Source organism: Mesocricetus auratus, unplaced genomic scaffold (genome assembly GCF_017639785.1).
Source record: "Mesocricetus auratus isolate SY011 unplaced genomic scaffold, BCM_Maur_2.0 Super-Scaffold_100028, whole genome shotgun sequence".
NCBI lineage: Eukaryota > Metazoa > Chordata > Mammalia > Rodentia > Cricetidae > Mesocricetus > Mesocricetus auratus.
In genome coordinates, this window is record NW_024429209.1 from 14,822,173 (window position 1) to 14,843,880 (window position 21,708).

A 21,708-nucleotide genomic window follows, 5' to 3' on the forward strand; every position below is an offset into this window, starting at 1 on the left:
TTCCGAGATCACTGACTGTATTACATGTCCAAAGACCCTTCCTCCAGACATGTCACCTTCATAGGTCCCCAGTGAGTGTGGGGAGCAGGGAGTCACCACCACCATCCGACTCACTCATCAGATGCTCTGCATTCTCCTTCTAGGAGGAGGCTTCCCGGGAACAGCAAATGTGTGCGGTCATTCATTCATTCACCTGTCCACTCATTCAGTCATTCATCTGTCCACTCATTCATTCATTCACCTGTCCACTCATTCAGTCATTCACCTGTCCACTCATTCATTCATTCACCTGTCCACTCATTCAGTCATTCACCTGTCCACTCATTCAGTCATTCATCTGTCCACTCATTCAGTCATTCACCTGTCCACTCATTCATTCATTCATCTGTCCACTCATTCATTCATTCACCTGTCCATTCATTCATTCATTCATCTGTCCACTCATTCATTCATTCATCTGTCCACTCATTCAGTCATTCACCTGTCCACTCATTCATTCATTCACCTGTCCACTCATTCAGTCATTCACCTGTCCACTCATTCAGTCATTCACCTGTCCACTCATTCAGTCATTCATCCGTCCACTCATTCAGTCATTCACCTGTCCACTCATTCAGTCATTCACCTGTCCACTCATTCAGTCATTCACCTGTACTTACTCACCTTCGCTCAGTCATGCACTCATCTTCATTTATCCATCCATCCATATGTTTATCATCATTTATTCACTCCCACCCGTTTGTTCACCTTCACTCATTCATTCGTCTCTACGCATCATCCTATGCCTACTGCTGGAACCCAGTCATTTCCCATGCACAATGGGAGGCTCTGGGGGGGGATGATCCTGGAGATGCAGGGCAGATGAGTTGCAGAGGAAGCATAGAGGAGCTGGAGCAGTGGGGTGGCCTCCAGTCGGGGAGGGCAGAGTCCTGCTTGCTGAAGACAGGCTGCATCCTGAGGGCTGACTAGGAGCAGCCATGTAGCAGTCTGCCCTGAGCACTCTCCGTTTCTGCATGCTGGTGCCCATAGTCACGTGTTTGGGGGTGCCTCTGGGATAGAGTGCACAACCCTGGGGATACAGAGGGAGCTGGGGTCCAGAGAAAGATTGTCCTAAGGCTTGAGAGACACGGCTGTGCACATCTTTGCTTGTGTCCCCCGCTGGATCCTCTAGGGGGCAGTGGGACTCCACTGTAAGCCTTCCTTGGGCTCCCCAGAAGTCACTTGTGACTTCTCACCTTAGTCTGCAGCCTCCACATTTACGTTTGGCATGGAAGGGAACGTCAGCACACGCACACGGTGAGTGGCTGGGCCCCAGGGATGCGCCTCCCACACTGGTGTGTTCGGATGCTCACTGGGAAGCAGGTCTGCTGCCACCTGGATCACAGAGCCTGTCGGTTACACTCCCTTGGGTAGACGGTGTCCCCACAGACAGAGGCTGTCCCCACAGCTGAGCCCTGGAGGAGGTCAGGTTTCTAAGGTCATGAAGGGCTCTAGCAGTTTGAGTGCAGCAAGCATGGCTCTGGCAGGCCTTGCCCTTCCCCCCTCCCTCTGCCTTGCTAAAACCATAGATTACATTCCTGAAGCTGCCACCAAGGTCTGTCCCTTATTTGGCCACTTCCCCCTCCTGAGGCTGACTACCAGGTCCAGCTATCTAAGTACTGAAATCTAGCAATCAAAAGCCCACTTTGAGCCAAGTGTGGTGCCTTTCTTTAATCCCAACACTTGGGAGGCAGAGGCAGGTGAATTTTGTAAGTTCGAGGCCAGCCTGGTCTACAAAGCTAGTTCCAGAACAGCTAGGGCTGTTACACAGAGAAGCCCTGTCTTAAAAAAAATAAACAAAAAACAAAAACCAAGCAACAAACAAAAGCCCTTTTTAGTTCACCTAATTAAGTTAGACATGCCCAATTAAAACTAAACACCTCATCCTAACAGGGGTGTCTCCCCTTCTACATTTATAAGTCATCATTGGCCCATGGGCTGTGTCTGTCTCTATCCAGAGGCAGTCCTTTGTCCCTCAGGACAAATCCCTTCCTGTTCCCCTTCTCCATCTCCCTTTATCTCCTGTATTTGTCTCTTACTCCCTGCCCTCTGTCCCTCTGGGGTAAAACAATCTCCTTTGTGCTGAGAACTTGGTCTTGGGTGTCCTATGCCGACGCAGGTCCTTTGAGGTCATCTTCGTGTCCTGCCGGGGTCAGGGGTTAAGGGGTCCCCGATCCCCTTGACTTTAGTCTCACTGCTCCATCTCCTAGGATTGGGGGGTGGGGCTCTGGAGACGTAGCCTAGAGCCTAGCAAGTGTGAGGCCAGTGCTTGTGCTACCACTGATCCAATCTTACCCTTTTTAGTGTGAGACAGGCAGGGTCTCACTCAGTTTCCCTTGAACTCACTCAGGCTGGCTTTGCTCTTTGAATCTTCCTGCCTCAGCCTCTGTGGGTCTGGGATGACAGGCCCGTGTCTCCATACACAGCTTCCTCCTCTGAATTCTTATGCAGCTGAAAAGAAAACCCCTGGTTGTGTTTCAGGTAGACCTTAAGGATGCTTGAGACTCCCAGGCCACGCCCACTTTGGCTCTGTGTTCCCCAGTGTGGCTATGGTGAGGAGGTGGCACAGCAAATTTGGTGACACTTCCCAGCTTTCTGTGTGGCCATGGGCTGTGTCCCCTAAGCCACCTGCTTACCTGAAAAGTGAGAAAGGTGTCTTCCTTCAGGCTGTCTATAATCCTCAGTAATAGGGTCCTGGACTAGGCAGAGCCTGGTGTCAACTACACCCCAGCCACCACCGCCCCCTGCTACTCTCTCTTCCATGGCACCTGCTGCTCATCTCCGAGCCTCCTATACAACCTGCGCAAAGACTATTCCTGCAGCGTCTTCAAGGCACCTGGTTATACATAGTCAGTATCTGTGGTGTATATGGATAGATGCATCTGTCATTCCCTAGATCTCAGTTTCCCCAATTGTACAAGGGGCTCTTGCTATTAAGGGTTTCAGATGGGCTGGAGAAATGGCTCAGAGGTTAAGAGCACTGCTGCTCTTCCAGAGGTCCTGAGTTCAATTCCCAGCCCCCATATGGTGCCTCACAGCCATCTGTAATGAGATCTGGTGCCCTCTTCTGGCCTGCAGGTCACATGCAGATAGAGTATGCATATGCATTAAAAAAAGTCTCAGGTGGAGCTGGTGGCACAGGCCTGCCATCCCAGACACCTGTAAGGCTGAGGCAGGAAAACAGCAAGTTCAAGGCTGGTTCAGACTGTAGAGTAAGGTCAAGGCTAGACTTGGCAACTTATTGAGACCTTTTCTTAAAATTAAGAGTACAGCTGGGCAGTGGTGGCACACATCTTTAATCCCAGCACTCAGGGAGACGGGGAGGCAAAGGTAGGCGTATCTCTGAGTTCAAGGCCAGTCGGGGTCTACAGAGTGAGTTCCAGAACAGCTAGGGCTACACAGAGAAACCCGATCTTGGAATTCCCCCACCCCAAAAAAGCACAAATGGTGCTAAGGAGGTAGTTCACTGCTTGAGGCCCAGGATTCAGTTTCTAGCATTAAAAAAATGTATTTTCCCTCAGAGATCGCTTTGAATGAGTGATCTGAGCACACATGGGTCTATGGCCCAGGCAATAGATGGTTGCAGATTCCCTTTCCAGGTGAAGCTCGAGGTTAAAATCAGCTTTACAAGGCCATCAGAATACCTGGCCTCCTGCCCCGATGCGGCACAAGCTATAGGGCAGCCAGCTGACAGTTGCTTTAGATTCAAGTTTGAGGAACTGCAGCTCATCTGGACATCCACTCTCATGGGTTATGGAGGCAAGTCTCCTCCAGTGTGCCTGGTGACACAGGTCTCCAGTGTGCCTGGTGACACAGGTCTCCTCTAGTGTGCCTGGTGATACCAGTTTGGACTGGCCCAGGTGTTCTAAGTGAATCAGCATGGCTGCAAGACTCCAGGGGAGAAGTGGTCCTTGTGGGTGACGGGGACCCCTGGGATGGCCAAGAGTGAGGCCTCCTGACGAATACAGGTGGGCGTGCTGACTTCTGCTTTGTGTGTCATGTGATAATGGACTGTGGTCAGGTGATGCCTCACCTTGTAGCCTCAGTACTCAGTTTCCTACAAAATGAATCGACTGCTTCCCAGAGTGCATGTGAGGATGCCGTCAGCAGGACCAAAGGGAGTTAAATAGAGGACTATGGTTGGGACAGGGTAGCACCCCCCTGCAACACACACACACACACACACACACACACACACACGAGACACACGAGACACACACACCCTCATGAGCAGATGGACACTTCAGCCTTTGGAACCCTCAAGATAAAAGTGATCTGGGCTGTGAACACAAGACTCTGGTTACTGGTGAGCCTGACTGCCCCTCCCTCACAAACCGTGGGTCAGCTTAGGACCTGCCAAGGGGGGCTGTGGCTCACAGCATGCTGGTCCTTTGTGACAGTCATCAGGTGTGACATTACAAAGTGTGTGTCTCCAACATTAGTCCTGAACTGCATCCGTCTCCAAACGGTCACATAGATCAAGCATGGATGAGGCTGTCTCTGCTGTTATTTTAAGTAAACATGTACAGTAATGGCATTTTCCAGCCACGCATGCAGTTATATTTTGCTCTTACTCCCATCCCCTACTTCACCACCCCTGACCCTCCTTAGAAACTCCATCTTCATAATGAGCAAACAGTTTATAATTAATATAAGCCTCTGTGTGTTTATTGGGACCGAATGGCTGCGGGACCAGGCGGGACAGAAACCTCCCGTTAACATTCCTTTGTGGTCATCAGTATCTCGGGCAGTCTGAGGAGTCCTGCTTGGCGGCTGGGAGCTACTTTGAGCTCATTCCTTCCAAAGACAATTGATCCACAAACTTGTTCTCTTATGTTGTTGGTTACCAGCTCGAACACCCCTTGGGGGAGGGGTGAGAAAACACAACACCAAGCACTCAGGCTCTGGGGGTCAGTGAGTAGCAGAGCGTGCTGTAAACTCCTTCATTAAGGAAGTCAGGCCCGCCTTTATACCCCGTCCCAGGGTCCCATTGGCTCAGGTGACTGACTCTGCGGCTTTGTCCTTTCCTCATTGGTGTCCCTGGGTCGGTGTCTCTTCATTAGCAGTCTCTGGTGCAGAGGCAGGCTTGGCGGCTTGGCTCAGGGAGGAAGTGCCTGCCGCGCATGCTCATGCGGGCTGCTCTGGGCACCAGGCTTGCATAGACTGGCCGCAGTTTCTCCTATACCCTTAAACATCTGTGCATGGTGGAAGAGCCAATCCAACCAAATATTAATATTTGCCCCTTAGGACTGCACATCTGTGGTTCTACGTACCTGCAATCCTAGAACTGAAGGCAAAAGGCTCAGGAGCTCAAGCCATCCTTAGCTACAACGTGAGTTTGAGGCCAGCCTGGGCTATAGGATGCTAGCTCAAGGAAAAAAAAAAAACAGGGACTAAGAGATGGGGTGTTGGCGCATGTGGGCGTGGCAGCACATGGAGTTCTGCACAAAGGAAACAAGGCAATTAAGGGGATTACAACCACACTGCTTTTGAAGGCAGAAGTAGCTGCTTGCTTGTCCTCTGAGGAGGGGAGAGGGTTGAGGAGAGAGGAGTCACTGGCCAGGGCAGGGTGGTGGTCGGGGAGAGACAGCTCATCAGGCAGACTGTTTTTGGCACCTTCTAGTCTGTCCCTTATAGATTACAGGTGTGGTGATCAGGAGAGGGCGGAGCCCAGTGAGGTTGGGGGCGGGGTGAGAGCCTCTAGAAGACTCCAGAGCAGAGGGCAAGGAGGAGTGGTCCGTAGTTTTGCAGCTTGGGCAGGAGTTCACAGGCCGATGCGCCTCTGGCTTCCTGCCAGAGCAGGGACAGAGCACTGGGAGACTTAAGCAGTCGTGGTCACATGACAGCCCCGCAGCATGCAGGTTCTTCTGGGAGATAGAAGTTCTGAGAAGCACTGAGGTACGAACAGCGGAGGGTCAGAGTGTCAGCTGCCCCAAGGCTGTGTGGTGACTGGATCTGTCAAGAGTTGGAGCTCCAAAAGGAGAAGATGGCAGCCCGAGTTTAGTGCCCATGCATTTAGGACGTCACCTGAGACCATATTGGAAGCCAAACAAAGATGTCTCTATAGTCCCTGAAACCCGTGGATCCGCCGCCGCCGCCTCCCACATCAAGGGATAGTAAGTATGATTAGCGATTGCAGGTGAGTGTGGGAGGGGACCCAGGCTGCCCAGGTGTGCCCTGTGTGATCATAAGACAATATCAGCAAAGGAAGTTCCCTGGAGACCAGCTATCCAGGTGCGTGCTGGCGGCAGATGAGTAGGCTGGAGCCCTGCCCCAAGGGCAGCTGCGTTCTTGCCTAAGTTGGAAGAGGCTGGAAAGAATCCTCCCCAAGAGGTTCCAGGAGCACCCCGGTCTGTTGACCACCCCTGTGAACCCCACTTTGGACTTCTGATCTCCAGACCAGCACGACTGTAAATTTTTGAGACCTGAAGCACTAAGTTTCCTACCATTACCCTGAGGTCTGTAAGGAAGGGGGTGGGGGATGGGGTGGGGTGGGCTTGGGAGGCAGAGAGTGTGGGCTGTATGAGAGGTGCGGATGGTGGGGTCGAGGGGACTCTTTGCAGCCAGAAAGGGCAACTTGACAGCCCACTATGAACAGAATAAGAAGTAGAGGAACAGGGCGAGTCTGTGAGGAGATGGGAGGCCTCGGTATCCAGGGCCTCACGTTTTGGCTCTCAAAGGATGGCCCAACCTAGCTTTGGCAGGTAGGGCCTCTGGAAGGGCCAGGGTCACGGTCGGGGTCTTGCAGAAGACCCCGTGGTACTCAGAGGCCGTGGGAACCATTGGCAGCAAGTGGGGGACAAATGAGAGCCTGGGCAGCTGGGAGCCCTGGAGGTTTGGGGGCCTTGTGCCTTATTCTCAAACAGCCTGCAGGGGGCGCTGTGGAGTCCGCACAGCAGTCTCATCTCTCACCTATGGAACGTCCTCCTTGGGGAGGTTCCAGTTTCTCATTTGTCTAGCAAACAGCAACTGGCTGCCCGCCCTTCGTTTACCTGTCCCCTAGGAGTCATTGAGCTACAGCTGAGAGAGCTTTACGGGCAGGAGGGCCACAGGTGACTGCAGGCTGCCGGGAGCAGATGACGGCTTGGCAGCTTGGGGACCCCAGGGAGTCGTGTCCTTATTGCTTTCTGCAGTGAAGGGAGCTGGCTCTTGCCAGAAAACAACCGCTGTGTAACCAGAAATGAATACACCACCCCGTGGGGCTGGGAGAAGGCCTCTCTGGAGTCCACTGTTTGGTTTTGAAAAAATGGGTTAAATATTAGGAAGTTATTAATTTCCTGTAGCTGTTTGCCTCTTGGGCGGTGCCAAAGCTGGCCCCGGGTGTTCACTCCCACACCCCATCTCCCAAGGTCCTACTGTGTGCTAGGCTTGGGGATGTAGCCCTGGGCCACGGCAAGCCTTGTCCTCCTCTCCTGGGAGCCACAAGGCGAAAGAATCTGCAGCTTGCGCTCATTGTGGGCTGGGCTTTGTGGGTTTCATATGGGACCAGGTGGTCAGGTAGGAAGAGCCAAGTCTTTGTAAGTGCTTCCGGAATTAGGAGGCGAGCCCTTCCGGCGCTAAGAAAGCAGAAGCTGAACTGGGCAGTGGAGTGGGCTGAGAGCGAAGGAGAGAAGCTGTGTGTGTGGTGACGGGAGGCAGGGAAGCTGGCTGAGCGTGCTGCCTGGGACCCGGATCTAAGCGCTGAGAGCCGCCGAGGGGCTTTGCCCCGGGGCAGAATGGGCCGTGAGGTGACAGTCTGACTGCTGTGTGCAGGGTGGAAAATGTCAGGGGAACTCAAGAAGCCTGTCACCCAGGCAGACGAGGGAGGGCCGGAGGGCACAGAGGGAGGGGACAAACCCTTCAGAGCAGATCACAGAACTTGGTGATGTGTGAGAAATGGGGCTGTGGGGGACTCGGGGTGACGGCCACACCGTTCCTTAACTGCTTAGATGGTGTTGCTGCAGGAAGCAAGGGGTGGAGACTGGGAACTGGGGATCTCGGGCATGTTAACTAGAAATGCCTTGTGGCTGGCACAGTGAAGTGACTCTGATGTAGCAACATCTGGAATCTGTGAAGGGGGGTCTGTGCAGCCCTGTCCGAGGTGGTCCTGGGAAGCCTGGCCTTGTGTGGCCCTCGTGTCCTTAGGAGGAAAGACCATGAAACAGAACCTTAACCTCGTGGGTTTACTCAGCTCCTGGTGGGCCCTTGAGGGAACCTGGGAAGTTTGCGTAGAGGCCATGTTTTGCCATCCCTCCCTGAAATCTAAGGACCAGACGGTATGGCCCAGCAGTACTCTGGGGGTCGTGATGCACTGTGCAGTTTCAGAGTATAGAATCTGCAGGAAGAAGGCATTCTTGGAGGGGGTGGGACAGGGCAGTCTCCTTGGCAGTGGGGGAGGGGCATGTATACACAACTCCATTTTTGATCAGTACCAGGAGGTGGGGCAGGTGGGCTGAGAGAGCGGCCTTCTGGGAGGAAAGTTTTGTCCAAACTGGTTGATGTGTGTGCCACAAGATGCCGGCCGGTCCCCCTGCCTCCCCGGGGCTGTGGTCTTCACTTTCATTTACTAGCGACTCTTGTGGTTCCAGTCTTCTTGCCGTTTGGGGCTCAAGCTGGGCTCTGTGTTTCCTTCTGGTTCATGACCAGAGAGGCTGCGCCGGCGTCTGCCCCGCTTTCTCCCCCGAGTCTTCTGAAGTCCGCACTTGTTACCAACCCAGAGTTATGCTTCCCCTACTGTAAAACTGCGCCTGGCTGCTGCATGTAGCGAGGGACCTTAGCAGTCGCCTGTCACACCCCAGTATGTCCCAGCACGTACTTCACATTGGGGGATTTTTGAAAAGTGGATAGGTTCATTTCTGGCTCTTATGGTCTAGTTTTAAAAAACAACAACAAACCCAAACCTGTATTATGTTTTTCTAGAACTCACAGTAGATGAGGTCCCAGTAGGAGCTCAAGGCTTAACACTGAAGTCCAAAGTGATGCTACAGGGAACCCATAAAGTCAGTATCTACTAAGATACCCTGGAGATGGCAACCATTGCCAGCATTTTGCATCAGGAGAAATGGAGGCATGGGCCAAATTTATGTTTACCAAGTGAAGCTTGCATGGAGATCCTTAGGTCTCAAACCCAGGACAAATGGCTACTGAGATACCTGTTTAACACATCAAACCGGAAGATTTGGCCACCAGGTTCTCCCCGTATCCCTCAGCCCCCACCTGTTACAGGGCATACCCTGCACCCTACTCAAAATCTGTCCTGCCCAGGGGCTGAGCTGCCCTCTCCTATGTAACCCAGCCATTTTGGTATCTGGCCCTTTTTGGTCTGCCCTTTGCAGTCCTGGCCTCTTGTTCTGGCTCTCCCGGCCCCACCTCCTCACAAGGCCCTGCTCAGGGTCAGGCTCACTCTGGACTTTCCCAGATGTCCCCGCCTCTGGCTATGCTGTCCCTTTTCATTCAGAAATGTAGAAGGCAGGTCTACTTCGGATGGGTGTATAGTCTTGCCCTCGTTTTGGCTGCTGCCGCTGGCCTTCAGGAAATGCATGGAAGGGCTTCAGAAGGGAGGAAAGGAAACCAGTTGCCCACAATTACAGCAAGGGTGATAAAGAGCAGAGCCGGCTTGTGTGTGGTGTTGGGCAGGTACTTATTGTGTGCTGCAGAGGTGGGGGGTTTCCTACCCATTCAGGCCACGCGAGTCATCGCCCAGAGTGCATTTAAGTGGCATTCTGTAGGTCCTGCCTCTTAAGGTCCCACAAAAGTGGAATCCACGCCAGCTACCTCGAGCCATGTGCTCACCGGGAAACTTCTGGAATCTGGACCCTCTAGGTTGTGGGACTCTTCGGGGCTTCTGATTCAAGAGGGGCCTGAGGCCTTTTAGGGTAGGTGTTTGCAGCCACGAGGACCCATGGAGTTCCTGTCAGGGCTTGGAACACCTGTCCACATGGTCCTGCTGGTTGCAGGCATTGGGAGGAGTAGGGATGGAGTCTAGAACATTCCAAGGGCAGATCACGGTTGAGTAGAGTGAAGACACTCTGAGGCACCAGCCCAGACCTTAGAGCAAAGCTCTCAAGGGTAGAAGACTTTAAAATTAAGAGTAAAGAAATAGCAATTTCTTCTACCTCACTTGGGCACTTTAACTCTGAGGAGAAAAGCAGATAGAAAGTCCTAGACTTTCTGGAATTCATGTTTTCAGGGTTGGTAAAAGGTCTCCCCTCTCTTCTCTGGTAATTTGTTAGATGCTCAAACACAAAACCCCCAACGCTCACCCCACTGTTTCCAAACGACTTCAGGCACTCTGGAACTTCCTGGAAGTTGGCCTCAGGCTGACTCATAAATCTGTGGCTGCCTCTGAGCCCCCAAAGAAGGGACCAGGAGGCCGATTTTGACAAAGCCTTGGATAGAGAGGATGGGGCAGATCCGAGTTGACCTTTTGGCTCTGTCACCTTGGGCAGGTAGGAAGCAGGTTTCCTCCTGAGCTGATAGACTTTGTGCACAAACAAAAACCCTTCCTTGTTATCTGAACCCCACTCCTAAGGCCGCTACAACCCCGCCTCCGAGAGAAGCAGACAGACTCAGGGAAAAGTTGCTCTCAACTGTTTTATTGCTAAGCTGTCATCATACAAGCCGTATAAAAATACTTTACACATAGCAAAAATAAACTACATGAAATTGGAGATTAAAATCGTTTTGCATAGGAATGTGATATTTGCCGACTCCTCAAGGCCGTCGGGGTTCTTCCTGAACCCTGGTCTTCAGTCATCACTGGGGCAACCTCTAGGAGCTGGAGGATTGTGGGACTCCCTGTGAGGGCTGAGAGGTGGGGGGGGGGCAGCAGTTCTCTGATACGATGACTGGGATACTCCAACAGTATGCTCTGGCCAACCAGAATGCTGGGGCTCCTGGTCACACAGCAACAGCACCAACTGCACCCAGCCCATGTAAACCCTGAAAGGGCAGGGAAATTGATTCCCATCTGCCCCGGGGAGCTGCACAGAGACAGCATTAATCCTTTGACTCCCAACGCCGCTCTGTGATCTCAGAGGGGCCTGCTCAGGGAAACACGACTCTTGTCCATCACTAGAGTTAGCTGTAAACAAACTGGGTTAAGACAAGGCTGTGTGTCAAGGCACGGGTAAGTTGGTCATAGGTGAAGGTGATGTTGCTTCATTGTTAGCAGCTGGCTGAACTGCAGGAAACTCTCATGAAGTTTGAGAGCCAAGGTTGGGAGACCTCAGCAGTGAGGATGTCTCAAGCTCCTCAAGGTTGCCCTTCCAGCAAAGAGTTCAGGAATGCTTATCCTAGCCTGGCCACCCCTGCGTCTTTTCTGGAGTGCCTAATGAACACAGTTGTTAAGTAGTCCCCCCCCCCAGTCTGTCAATGCTGAGCACTGTGGTGCAAAAGCAAACCGACTCAGCGTCTCTTTGGTTCTGAGTGACAATCAAAACATGCCGCTTCTGACCTCTCTGTGTGAGGGTGCCACCGGCGGCAGATGACAAGACTACCAGATGGGAACAAGCTATCCCAGGTCTTGGGAGGAACCAGCTCACTTTGTCCACGGCTATGATGTGTCGGATAAAAGGTGGCTGTCCTTCGGAGGCTGTACATGGGGACACCTGTGAGGACTCCACGTGGTTGGTTTTGTCAACATCAGCCTGCCTGTAGGGTCTTGTCAGTCCATGAAAAGACAGGGTTCTGTGGCTTTAAATCAGGAAACTACCAACTAAACACTTTGTGCACAATTCTCAGAGACAGCCAGGCTGGAGGCTGAAGGAGTAGGTATCTTTCTCAAGCAAGAAAAAGATGCTCTCTCCTCCCAGCCCTCCTCCCTCTTGCCCCAGGGTCCTCACAGCGGTCCAAGGTGAATCTTTGGATTTGTTATTCTGGAATGAAAACTTTCAAGAATACACCATTTCTCTTACAGAAAATCAAGACATATGTGGAAAAAAACAAAACCCTTAAAAAGACATCTGACCATTTATAAATATGTTCTAACTCCAACAGGGATATTTTGAGGGCAGATTAAAAAGCATCAAAATCCAGGTAAGAAAATAAAATTTAATACCATAGGGATCTAGGTGGATATCTACTCTTCAGCAGCTGTATCTTTGTACAATCAGGAAGATGTTCGGAGTTTGGAGAGTTAAGTACCACATTCAGCAAGACGGAACTGTCAGAGTGACGCACTAACGTCACCATGGATTTAATGAGGACAAGTTTCTGCCTCGGCCCTCCTGACCCAGGTGGGACACGCCCACCTTCACTACTCGGCATCTTCTTCTCACTGACTTAGATCGGCATCTTCCCACTCTGGAAACAGTTTATAAGCAACCACTCCCAGCGAAGTTTCTCTGTGCCTGACCAAATCTCCTTGATAGCAGACTGTCTGCTGCTCACATACTTTCTCTGGCCTGGCTGGGAACAAATGCTACTTTCTCTCCTTGGCTTCCTGGTCTACTTGTTTATGAGAAGGTTTCTTAGACTATCCAGCTAAGATAGTCTAAAGAGAAGGGCATTGCATATGCCGGTGTGTGTGTGTGTGTACACACACAAAGATGCACACACAAAGATACAGGATCTGAACTACGGGAAACCCTCTTGCTGACATGGTTAGAAGATTAATGGGAAATGAGTTAGCCCTTTTTCACCCTGTAGACAATGCAGCTGAACTACTCACTACAATTGCAGGAAGGCACTTGGGTAAAACATCGAGATAATCCAAGGAAGGGCCCGATTCCTCATGTGCAAAAAGTGGCTGCCAGCCAGAGCAAGTGAGAACTGATCCCTCACTAAACCCTTGTCACCCTTCCCCAGAGAAGTCGGTATTGCGCCAGTAAAGGGCCGGCAGGGAAGCTCGCTTTGATTAGAAGGAAGCACTCAGAAGCAGGGACTCAGTGTTCAACTGCTTGTGGACATTCTGGGTTCAAAGGAGATTCTGCTCAGGTCTAGCTTGGGGAGGGTGGAGGGAAGCCAGGTGTTGCCGCTAGGGGCAGGAAATACTAGATATTAGCCAAAAAGTCACTCTTGTCATGCTCAAGCTGAACCTTGGGCATGAGGTCTCTGTTTAAAGAGCTAGCCACAGCTGGCCCAGCTCGCAAGATGTACTTTGGGATGGCCTTGACAAAGTCAGAATGTAAGGAGCCCATGGTGAGTATTTAGCCACTGTGGTTAGCTATTTGGGCCCTCTGCCTAGCAGACGGAGCCGCTGAGAAAGTCACTTGACGTGCCCGCCCAACGTGTACAGGGGCGTCTGTGGCGAAGGCGAGCGGAGAAAGCAATCTTGCTCATGTGGGGAGGAAAAACACAAGACGAACAACAGAGAAATAGTTGCACCGGGGAGGAAGACTGGAGGACCGCAATGAAAGCCAGTGTGGAGTCCCACAGGACACACAGGTCGGCCACGCAGGGCTAGGTCACGCTAAGGCACATGCTGGGGCCGATCTGCCTGAGTTACACGCGCAGTGCCTTGGGTTCTACAGGGACTTTTACATGCAGCCAGGTAAGAAACAGCCATGGGCTTATTCCAGCGCTTTCCCGCTTGGTGTTTAGGGTAGGGGTTGATTTCAGCTCCTTTGTTCTGTGTGGTGGCAGTCATGACACACACCTGCGGGCATTTGATTTGGGTAGGTGGCTTCAGCTCTGTAACAGTCAATGCGAAGTCCCAGAAGGTTCTCCCAGCTCCTGGGCGGAGCAGGCTCTGTCTGGGAGGAGGGTGGAGAGGAGCCTTCGGAAGCGTTGTTCTCAACAGGCAGCCCGGGCTGGGTCCCACCAGAGGTCTGGTGCCGGCAGCAGGGTCAGGGAGTAAGTGGCTGAGGGGGCCCAGCCTGCAGACCCCTTGGTTGGCTCTTTGAAGCAGAGAAAAATGAAACAAAGCCCCAGAAGCAGGCAAACAAGTACACGTGTTATAACTTAAGGCTGAGAAGTCAGAACAGGTGGGGCCTGCCAGGACAAGGCAGTTTGGCTGTGGAAAGAAAATTCAAAATAAAGCTCTGCTACCGCCCAGCTCGGGCAGAGATGGTGGGCCAGCTGGGGCAGAGACGGTGGTCCAGTTTGGGCTCCTACAGGGACCTGGAGTTTTTGAGGCCACAAGTCGGGCCACGTACTTTTGGTTGCTCTGTCTAAACAGTCTTCGAGAGAGTTAGGAGCCGTGTCTGTGGGCTGGGACTCGATGGAAGCTCCCCAGTTCTCTCCCCCAGCCCAGCCTCTGGGGCTCGGGCAAGCTCAGCTTCCTGATGAGTTGAGAATGGGGCTTTGGTCAGCAGGCCATTGCTTTTTCATCCAGTCACCGCGGCCCTCAGCTGAGATGACCTTTTGACCTTTGAGAGGCGGCAGGCTCCTGCACTGCACGCTCGCACAGTGTTCCAGTCAGAGAAGGCAGGGGGAGGTAAGAAGGGGCCCAAGGTGGAAGGCGTGTTGCGATAATGGCTGTTTCTAGGTCTGGTTTTGGGGGGGAGGTCCTGAAAACTCCTTCCTGATGATTTCATTAACTAGAAAAGGAGACAGAATGAGAAAGACACGTGAGAAATCAGGCCGCTTTCTGTTTTTCCTTGTGGTCGTTTAACCATTTTAACGTAAATGCCCACCTATGTCACTGCCCCTACCCAAGTTCCTCCAGCTGACCGATCACATGGTGATGCCCTGCTGTCCCCTTTCTATCCCCTCACTAGTGCACTTAAGCAACCGTGTGTCTACCAAACTGCCTCTGAGACTACCGTGTCCTCAGAGTACCTAGCGTGTGATCCTATCACATCTGATCAAAACACAAAACCCTTAAAGCCCCAAACTCAGGGCCCCTTAAAAAGACAGCAAGGGTGCTGGGCGCAGTGGGCAGTAGGTTCACAGTCAGAGCTAACTGACTGCCAGCTTAAATAATTTCTTTTTCTTTTTTGGTTTTTTTGAGACAGGATTTCTTTATGTAGCCTTGACTGTCCTCAAAATAGGAACTCTCTCTGTAGACCAGGCTGGCTTTGAACTCACAGAGATCCACTGCCTCCCTAGTGCTGGGATTAAAGGTGTGTACCACCACTGTCTGGCCACAATTTCTGTTTTTAAATTGGCACCACCAGGGTCTACCACTGCTCAAGGGTTGTGTTTCGAGGTTCCAGGAGTGTGGGGGGGGGGGAGTCTAGACGGGCTTGGGAGCCAGTCACCGTCACTGTAAGTATGTGGTTCTAGCAGGAACTGTGGGTATGACACCAGCCCCTGCCATGGAGAAGCTATCTGGCCTGCGGCAGCTGGGAAGCTCATCTGGGTATGTTGCTGGAATGAGGTGGGAGATCCTAACAGGGATCTGGCCACAGGCTTCCCTTAGCACCCCCGGAGAGGGGCCGCTCTCATCACCAGCACACACAGGAGGCTGCAGGGCCTGACCCCCAGACAGCGTGCATCTCAGGCAACATTTTGTCAGTTGAACCCGGGTGGAAAGCCAGGGAGGGCAGGGAAGCTCCCTCGTTCCAGTCTGAGGTGTTTTGTCCTGGGAAGCCCCTGCCTGGGTGAGTCTCTGACCCCATGTCAACAGGCAAGGGGAAAGGTACAGTTTTAAAGAATGGCCTAATCCAGGTGTGTCTCTGATCCAACCCGGCCATGTGACTGGACTGGTCTGTGCCTCAGGCTCCTGGTCTCTAGAGTGGGAATCACAGACCTGCATTCCCTTTAGGATCCGTCTGCTTCCTCTATGATTAGCAGGTGTGTTGGGGTGAGGTAATGAGATGCGTCTTGGAATGTAAGCGGAGGTTAGAGGAAAACCTGAAGTCTGTCCTCTCGCCACACGGCTCTCAAAGATAATTCAGGTCATTGAGCTTTACCCACAGATCTGGCCACCTCACTGTCTGTTTTCGCTTTTTAAAAAGAGTGTCTTTGAGATGGCGTCATGACATGTAGTCTAGGCACTCATGATGTAGACCAGGCTGGCCCTGAATCACAGGCAATCCTCCTGCCTGTCTCCCGAGTGCTGTGATCACAGCCAGGCACTGTCAGCCATGGGGTGGATGACAGCACCGAGCCTGGTGTGTGGCGGTCAACAGCTGTCAGCACCCACAGTGCTTTGCATAAGAAGGCTGGGCTCAGCTCAGTGTCCTCAGATACATGCTGGAGTCGGAGGGTCAGAATACCACTTCAGATATGACTGGATTGTGAGTCTGGCTTTACTGATAGAACCATTCTGTGCCTCAGTTTCTCAACCTGTAACTGGGTCCAAAAATATTACTGTTTCCTAGTGCTGTGAGCATGACTTACATCACCAAGTCAGTGGCCACAGCACCCAGGGCAGAGCATGTGTGGGCTTGCAGAACAGAGCACTAGATGCAGGGTAAGCTCAAGGATGAGTCCTGGAGCCCATGATAACAAACGCTTCTGAGATGGTGAATAGAGGCCTCAGGGGCTGGACTCCTATGGCTGGCTGACTGGGACCGCATGTGCATGTGCTGTAGACCGGTGTTGTGGGGTCCAGCTCGCTCGCTGGGGCCTAAAAGTGGGAAAGTAAAGGAAGGTTTGCCAACCTCGGCTCTGGCGATGCAGCAGTGCCAGGGCCCGGTGAGCTGCCCGCCCTCTGGGGATGGGACGGGCACTAAATGCAGAAGGCAGGGATCGGCAGCTTCCAGGAAGCTTCGCAAAGTCGGGATTCTAGCTGCCTTCCTTGCTTGCTGGGCCTCTGGAGTAAGAGGGGTAGACCCTTCGTGGAAACTTCCCACAACCCAGGTTTGCTAAAAATAGCTGATAGATATTGCATTGGGCACCACAGGCCCTACACAGGGTCATCTCCCTCTGTCAGGAGCGCAGGCCTGGGAGGCTGGATGACCGACCTCTTGGCAGTCAGAGAGGCAGTGTGGCCCTTTTGAGGCGAGTGTTTCCTACTCGCTGAAAGTTGATTTCCAACCACATCTAGAATGTTCGGTCAGTGATTCCCCGCTTTGGACATTGCAGGCTGGAGGGTGAGGCTGTTACCAGGTTGAACCACACCCAGCAACCTCTGTGGTGGTGACTTTTTTTTTTTCTGAAACCATATACCAACCAGATGATGGCAACAGCATTGTTCTATGTCAGGCTAAAACTTGGGCTTCAAGTTCTGAGGGGCCCTGCTCAACCTCTCCATCCAGGTGTCCCCTTGCAGGCCACTAGGGTCAGGGACAGCCTGCTACCCTCTGGAGTCCATAATGCCCATTGTGACTATCTGCCCTTTATCTTCCCAATAGGAAGGAGAGTCCAACTCAGGCCCCCTCACTACCTCCTTCCTCTCTCTCTACCCACCTTTCTTTTCTAATCATGATTAGATTCTCCTATACCCAAAACTAACTCCTGCTCTGGGCCAATCCCCTACGTGCTTTCCAGAGCCCCCTTGAGGACCCTGTGACCTGTCCCTGTGTGAGCTCGCTTCACACCACTCTGAGCATGCACTGCCCCGGCTCCCACCTTCCAATTCATGCCACCAGCAAACCTCTGGTCCCCCGTGTCCCTCACCAGGCCCATGCCATCCCTGCCTCTTCTACGGTTTGTGTCTTCTGTCCGTGAGCCACAGCTGGCACATAGGCTCCTTACAGCTGGCTGTGCTGGCTCTCCTGTACCCTCCCTTCCTGGCAACTCACCGTGTATGCTCACATGCTGGCTGTATCCTGTGCCCCAGACACAGGAAGTACCCCGTAATGGCATGGGGACACAGATCTTGAAAGAGCTAGACATTGCAGGTTCCATGTCAGAGCTGGGTATGGCTCCCAAGGGTGACTCAGAGGTCTGAGCCTGACCCCCACCCCCTTTGAATCACCCCATAATCCCTCTGAATATCTGTCAGCTTCTCTTCCCACCTTGGTCCACGAGTCTGCACACGGCCCCATCCACTTCCAGATCTAACTTCCTGTCTGCCCTTGTTCCAACAGTACCTATTCCTGTTCTCACACGCCCCAGCAGTCAGTGTGGAATCCGTGCCTCACAGAGTGTGCCGTGTGTAGGGCCGTATGCACAGCCAGTGTTTGGGGTGACTGTTACCGGCCTAGAAATCCTACCTGTAAAAGAACGAGCCATGCAGGGTTTCTGAGGGTGGTGGGACTATTCCCGCCTCAACCCTAGTCACATGGTTACACTGTTGACAGATGCTGTAGAGACTGGAGGGGTCAGATTTAGACTTGAATCCAGCCCTACTATATCAATTAGTCTGCAGCCTACATGCTGGCCAAGAAATGGTTCTATGAGGTTCAGTATTCACCCCTTTTTGTTTCTGGAGACCCAGAATCCTTACTGTTTTGTGCGGGGGGGGGGGGGCAGATATTTTCTGGGTTACAGTGGCGGGTTTCCTGCCAGAAGCACCAGCATTCTAAGCCTAGGACGGGCGCTGCTAACCCCATTAGGGACAGGGCTGAGAATGAAAGTGTCTCTAACTTCAGTGTGACCCCCAAGGCTGCCGCCAGGAAACAGAAGGAAGATTTTAAATGCATCAAAATTATAGCATCTTTCATTATCAGCAACAATTATTCATATGTAAGAGGTACTATAGCTCTAAGAATATGAATCATTAAAAATGGCTACAGACCATAGTGAAAGGGCCATGCAGGGACCAACAGGCCCTTTTGATAAAAAACTAGATACTATTTTCAGATTTGTGGGTGCTGGGGCCTCAACTATTGAGGCAGCTATAGGCAAATCAACATCAATGTGTCTCAATAAAACTTTATTGACAGAACACAATGGTGGGAAGATCAAGCCTTACTACCATAGTTTGCCAATGGCAGAGAGGTAAAAGAGTAGGGTGTTTTCTTTGCTTACTTTGGACTCCGTCAATCTGGGGAAGCCAGAGCCTCAACTAGTATTACTTAAGAATTGGTCTGGATTTGTTAGACAAGGGGCTCTCTGGGGTTGTGCTACAGCCCACCCCCCACCTTAGCTGCTGACTCCAGAATGGAAACTGCTGGGAGGAGTTGATAGGCCTCACGACTTCTCTTCCAAACCTCAACTGTGTTTTCTACCGTCTGGCCAAACTGTAGTCAGGGAGCCCCTCCTGTAGCCAGGACAGGCCTGGAGTGCCCACCCTGGCTCCTCTGCTGTGACCGGGTCAGGTGGACATCACATCTGCTGATAGGAGAAGCTCCTGGGGGAGTGTCCTCTAGAGCCAAAGGCCAGCTCCGGACCTTAAGGACTGGGCCTTTCTGTCACAACTCCCGATGTCACCTGAGAATGTAATTATGGGGCTTACTTTGTGAAGAAATGTCCTTGCATATTTTCCTGGTCCCATTCCTGAGCTTTGGACACCTAAGACCACTAGAGAACTTTCTAGAACATAGCCAGGTCATCTGTACAGGCTCAGTGGAATGGACAAAATCCCACAATGGGTCAGAGGGAGGCTGATGCCTGGGACATCTGCCAAGTTCCCAAGTCGAGGAAGCACCATGCACCCTTGGGGACCTGTAAGGGACTTGGCTCTCCACATAAAACATCTTATCAGCCCAATTCCTGGGCCATGGCAGAGGCTCAGCCATGGGTGGCTGGAACAGCGAATGCCCTTGACCACAGCAAAGTTTTGCCTGTTGTTGGATGGGATGAGCACCTGGCCTTCCCAGGAAGGGTGCACTGTAATAGTGAGATGCCTTTATCTTGTTTTGGGAGAGACAGGGGCTCTAAGCTGCCAGCTCATCTGTACACACTGTATGCATGGCTTTTCCTTGCTGTGTTTTACTGGGATTTTTCATGTGACTCTGCCAATCTGGACCTTGCTTGGGAGGTAAGGCGGCTGCTTTCACTGACAAAAAGAAGTGGTAAGTCGGCCATGGGCCAGCACCCCAACAATGCCAACTTAACCACTATCCTAGAGAGTTCAGTGGAGCCAGCTGCAAAGTCAGACTGATCACATGGCAGGGGCACGGGAAAGTCATCACTTCCTCCTTAACCTATGGGGACTATATTGTCAATGAGTCTGATTTGGTCACTGACCATGCAACCCTTCAATGCAGCCCCAGAGGTCAAAGCCAGCTGCTAAGTCGGATGCAGAGGGGGATGCCAAGTGAGGGAGGGCCCTTGTGTACTACAGAAAGCCACACACACACTCCTGGTCATGGGGTCTCCTGATCAGCTTCCTAGGGCTCCTGTAGGGTGAGGGTCCCCCAGGACAGCATGCAAACCCTTGCACCCCCACCTTACAGACTGAGAATCTTGGGGCTGTGCAGCCCTCGAGAGCAGGATCCACAAGTACGGTTGGCCAACGAGCAGAGGGCCTTGGGGTTGGCCCATTCTTTGACTTAACCGTGAACTTGAGCAAGCACAGCTGGTGACCCCAGGGAGAAGTAGAAGAATGCGTTACCTTTCACTTTGATTTCTCGGATCAAAGACCAGTCACTCGGTCTCATAATATGTTTTGTATCCAGCTAAGGTGTGTGTCTATCAGCTCTGAAAAAGACGTGCAAAACCATTTTTGAGAAGAAAAGGAAATGTTACCTTTGAACTCAATCATACTTCGAATTTGTTTCTGGCTACACAACCCGAAACAGAACTTCACCCTTGGACTAGAGTTTCAGGCCGACTCTGTATTAACTTCCTGGCCTGAACGAACCCAAGAACTGGGGTCAGTACCACTGAGGCAAAAATCCACCAGCAAGATGAGGGCTGGGTATGTCTCTAAGCAACCCCAAAGGCCTCTCACCAGTCTGTGTGGCCGTCACAGAGATAAAATTGGCTTCCCCTAGATCCTAAAGAAAAGGAATCCCAGGAGGGACCCATCTATTGTGACATAACCCCTCAGAGGTCACATGCTTAATATTCCCCCAAAGTTAATGCCCGTCAAAGCCTCTCGCCCCTCAGAGCAATGAAAACACCCGAAGTGAAGAGAACGAGACCCGCCATTGTTTTTAAAGCCATCTTTGTCTTTTCTCTTCCACGTGGAGCGAGCTTCTTGCCACTCAAGCTTTCAGCGCCCTCATCTTGTCTCCTCTGGAGGCTACACTAGGCCTGAGCTTCCTTTGATGCGAGAAACTGTCTCAAAAAACATACAAACTGCTGGTCTCTGAGGCTTCTTTTGGGGTGGGGTGGCCAAAACTTGAATCCGATCTCAAGGAGAGTCGGGATTGCCTGGGGCCTCATCCCAGGGTGAGGCGTTCTTTTCAGCATGGACAGGGCTGACCTGGGGCTATAAGGTCCGTGGTGCCTATCTGTTCTCACAGTTACTGGAAGATGTGGGGGCCCTGCCTTTCCCGTGTCTGCACTCGGACAGCTCCTCCAAAATTCAGAGCAGGTGTTATTGGGTCATTCCTTCTGGTGTTAAAACATAACACCCCCAACAATGGCCACGTTAGGGGTTTTTACCTCAGGCCAGCACCCCTGAACTGCACAGTCAGGATGTCTACTGTAATGCTCAAAGTTTACATGGCTCAAATTAGTTTCCATGGTCCCAAAAGCAGGCACTTCTCCAAAATCCCCGATTCCCCTCATTCCCAATAAACTGTGTCTGTTTCCATTTACTCTCTTTCTTTTGAAACGGTGTCATATAGCTAAGGATGACCTTGAACTTCTGATCTGCCTACAAGGAGATTACAGGCATGTAGCAACATGTCTGGTATATGTGGTGCCAACCTGTGGCTTGCCAAGCAAGCATGCTAGCACCTGAGTTACAGCACCAGCCTTGTTCCCACTGTGGGAGATACGGATGGCTTCCCCCAGCATTCGCTGACACCTCCTCACGGCTGGTGTCCCCTCTCCACACTCATGCTTCCGGGTCTAACTGCC

The 21,708-nt window shown here is 52.0% G+C and overlaps 1 protein-coding gene across 3 annotated transcripts in view; it reads right to left on the reverse strand.

The window, feature by feature from the left end:
• Nucleotides 1–10,593: 10,593 nt before the first annotated feature.
• Nfatc2 (nuclear factor of activated T cells 2) overlaps nt 10,594–21,708 on the reverse strand; it is a 115,741-nt gene continuing 104,626 nt past the window's right edge. Inside the window, exons 10-11 of one of the 3 annotated variants that reach the window (XM_005074439.4) lie at nt 20,291–20,376; nt 10,594–14,498 (exon numbers count right to left, since the gene is read on the reverse strand). In XM_005074439.4, the coding sequence (XP_005074496.1) occupies nt 20,333–20,376 (44 nt within the window). In that variant the 3' untranslated portion in view covers nt 10,594–14,498; nt 20,291–20,332. Of the gene's footprint in view, nt 14,499–18,652; nt 19,165–20,290; nt 20,377–21,708 lie in introns of those variants that run through there. The other 2 variants (XM_021229744.2, XM_021229742.2) reach the window with 2 other exon arrangements.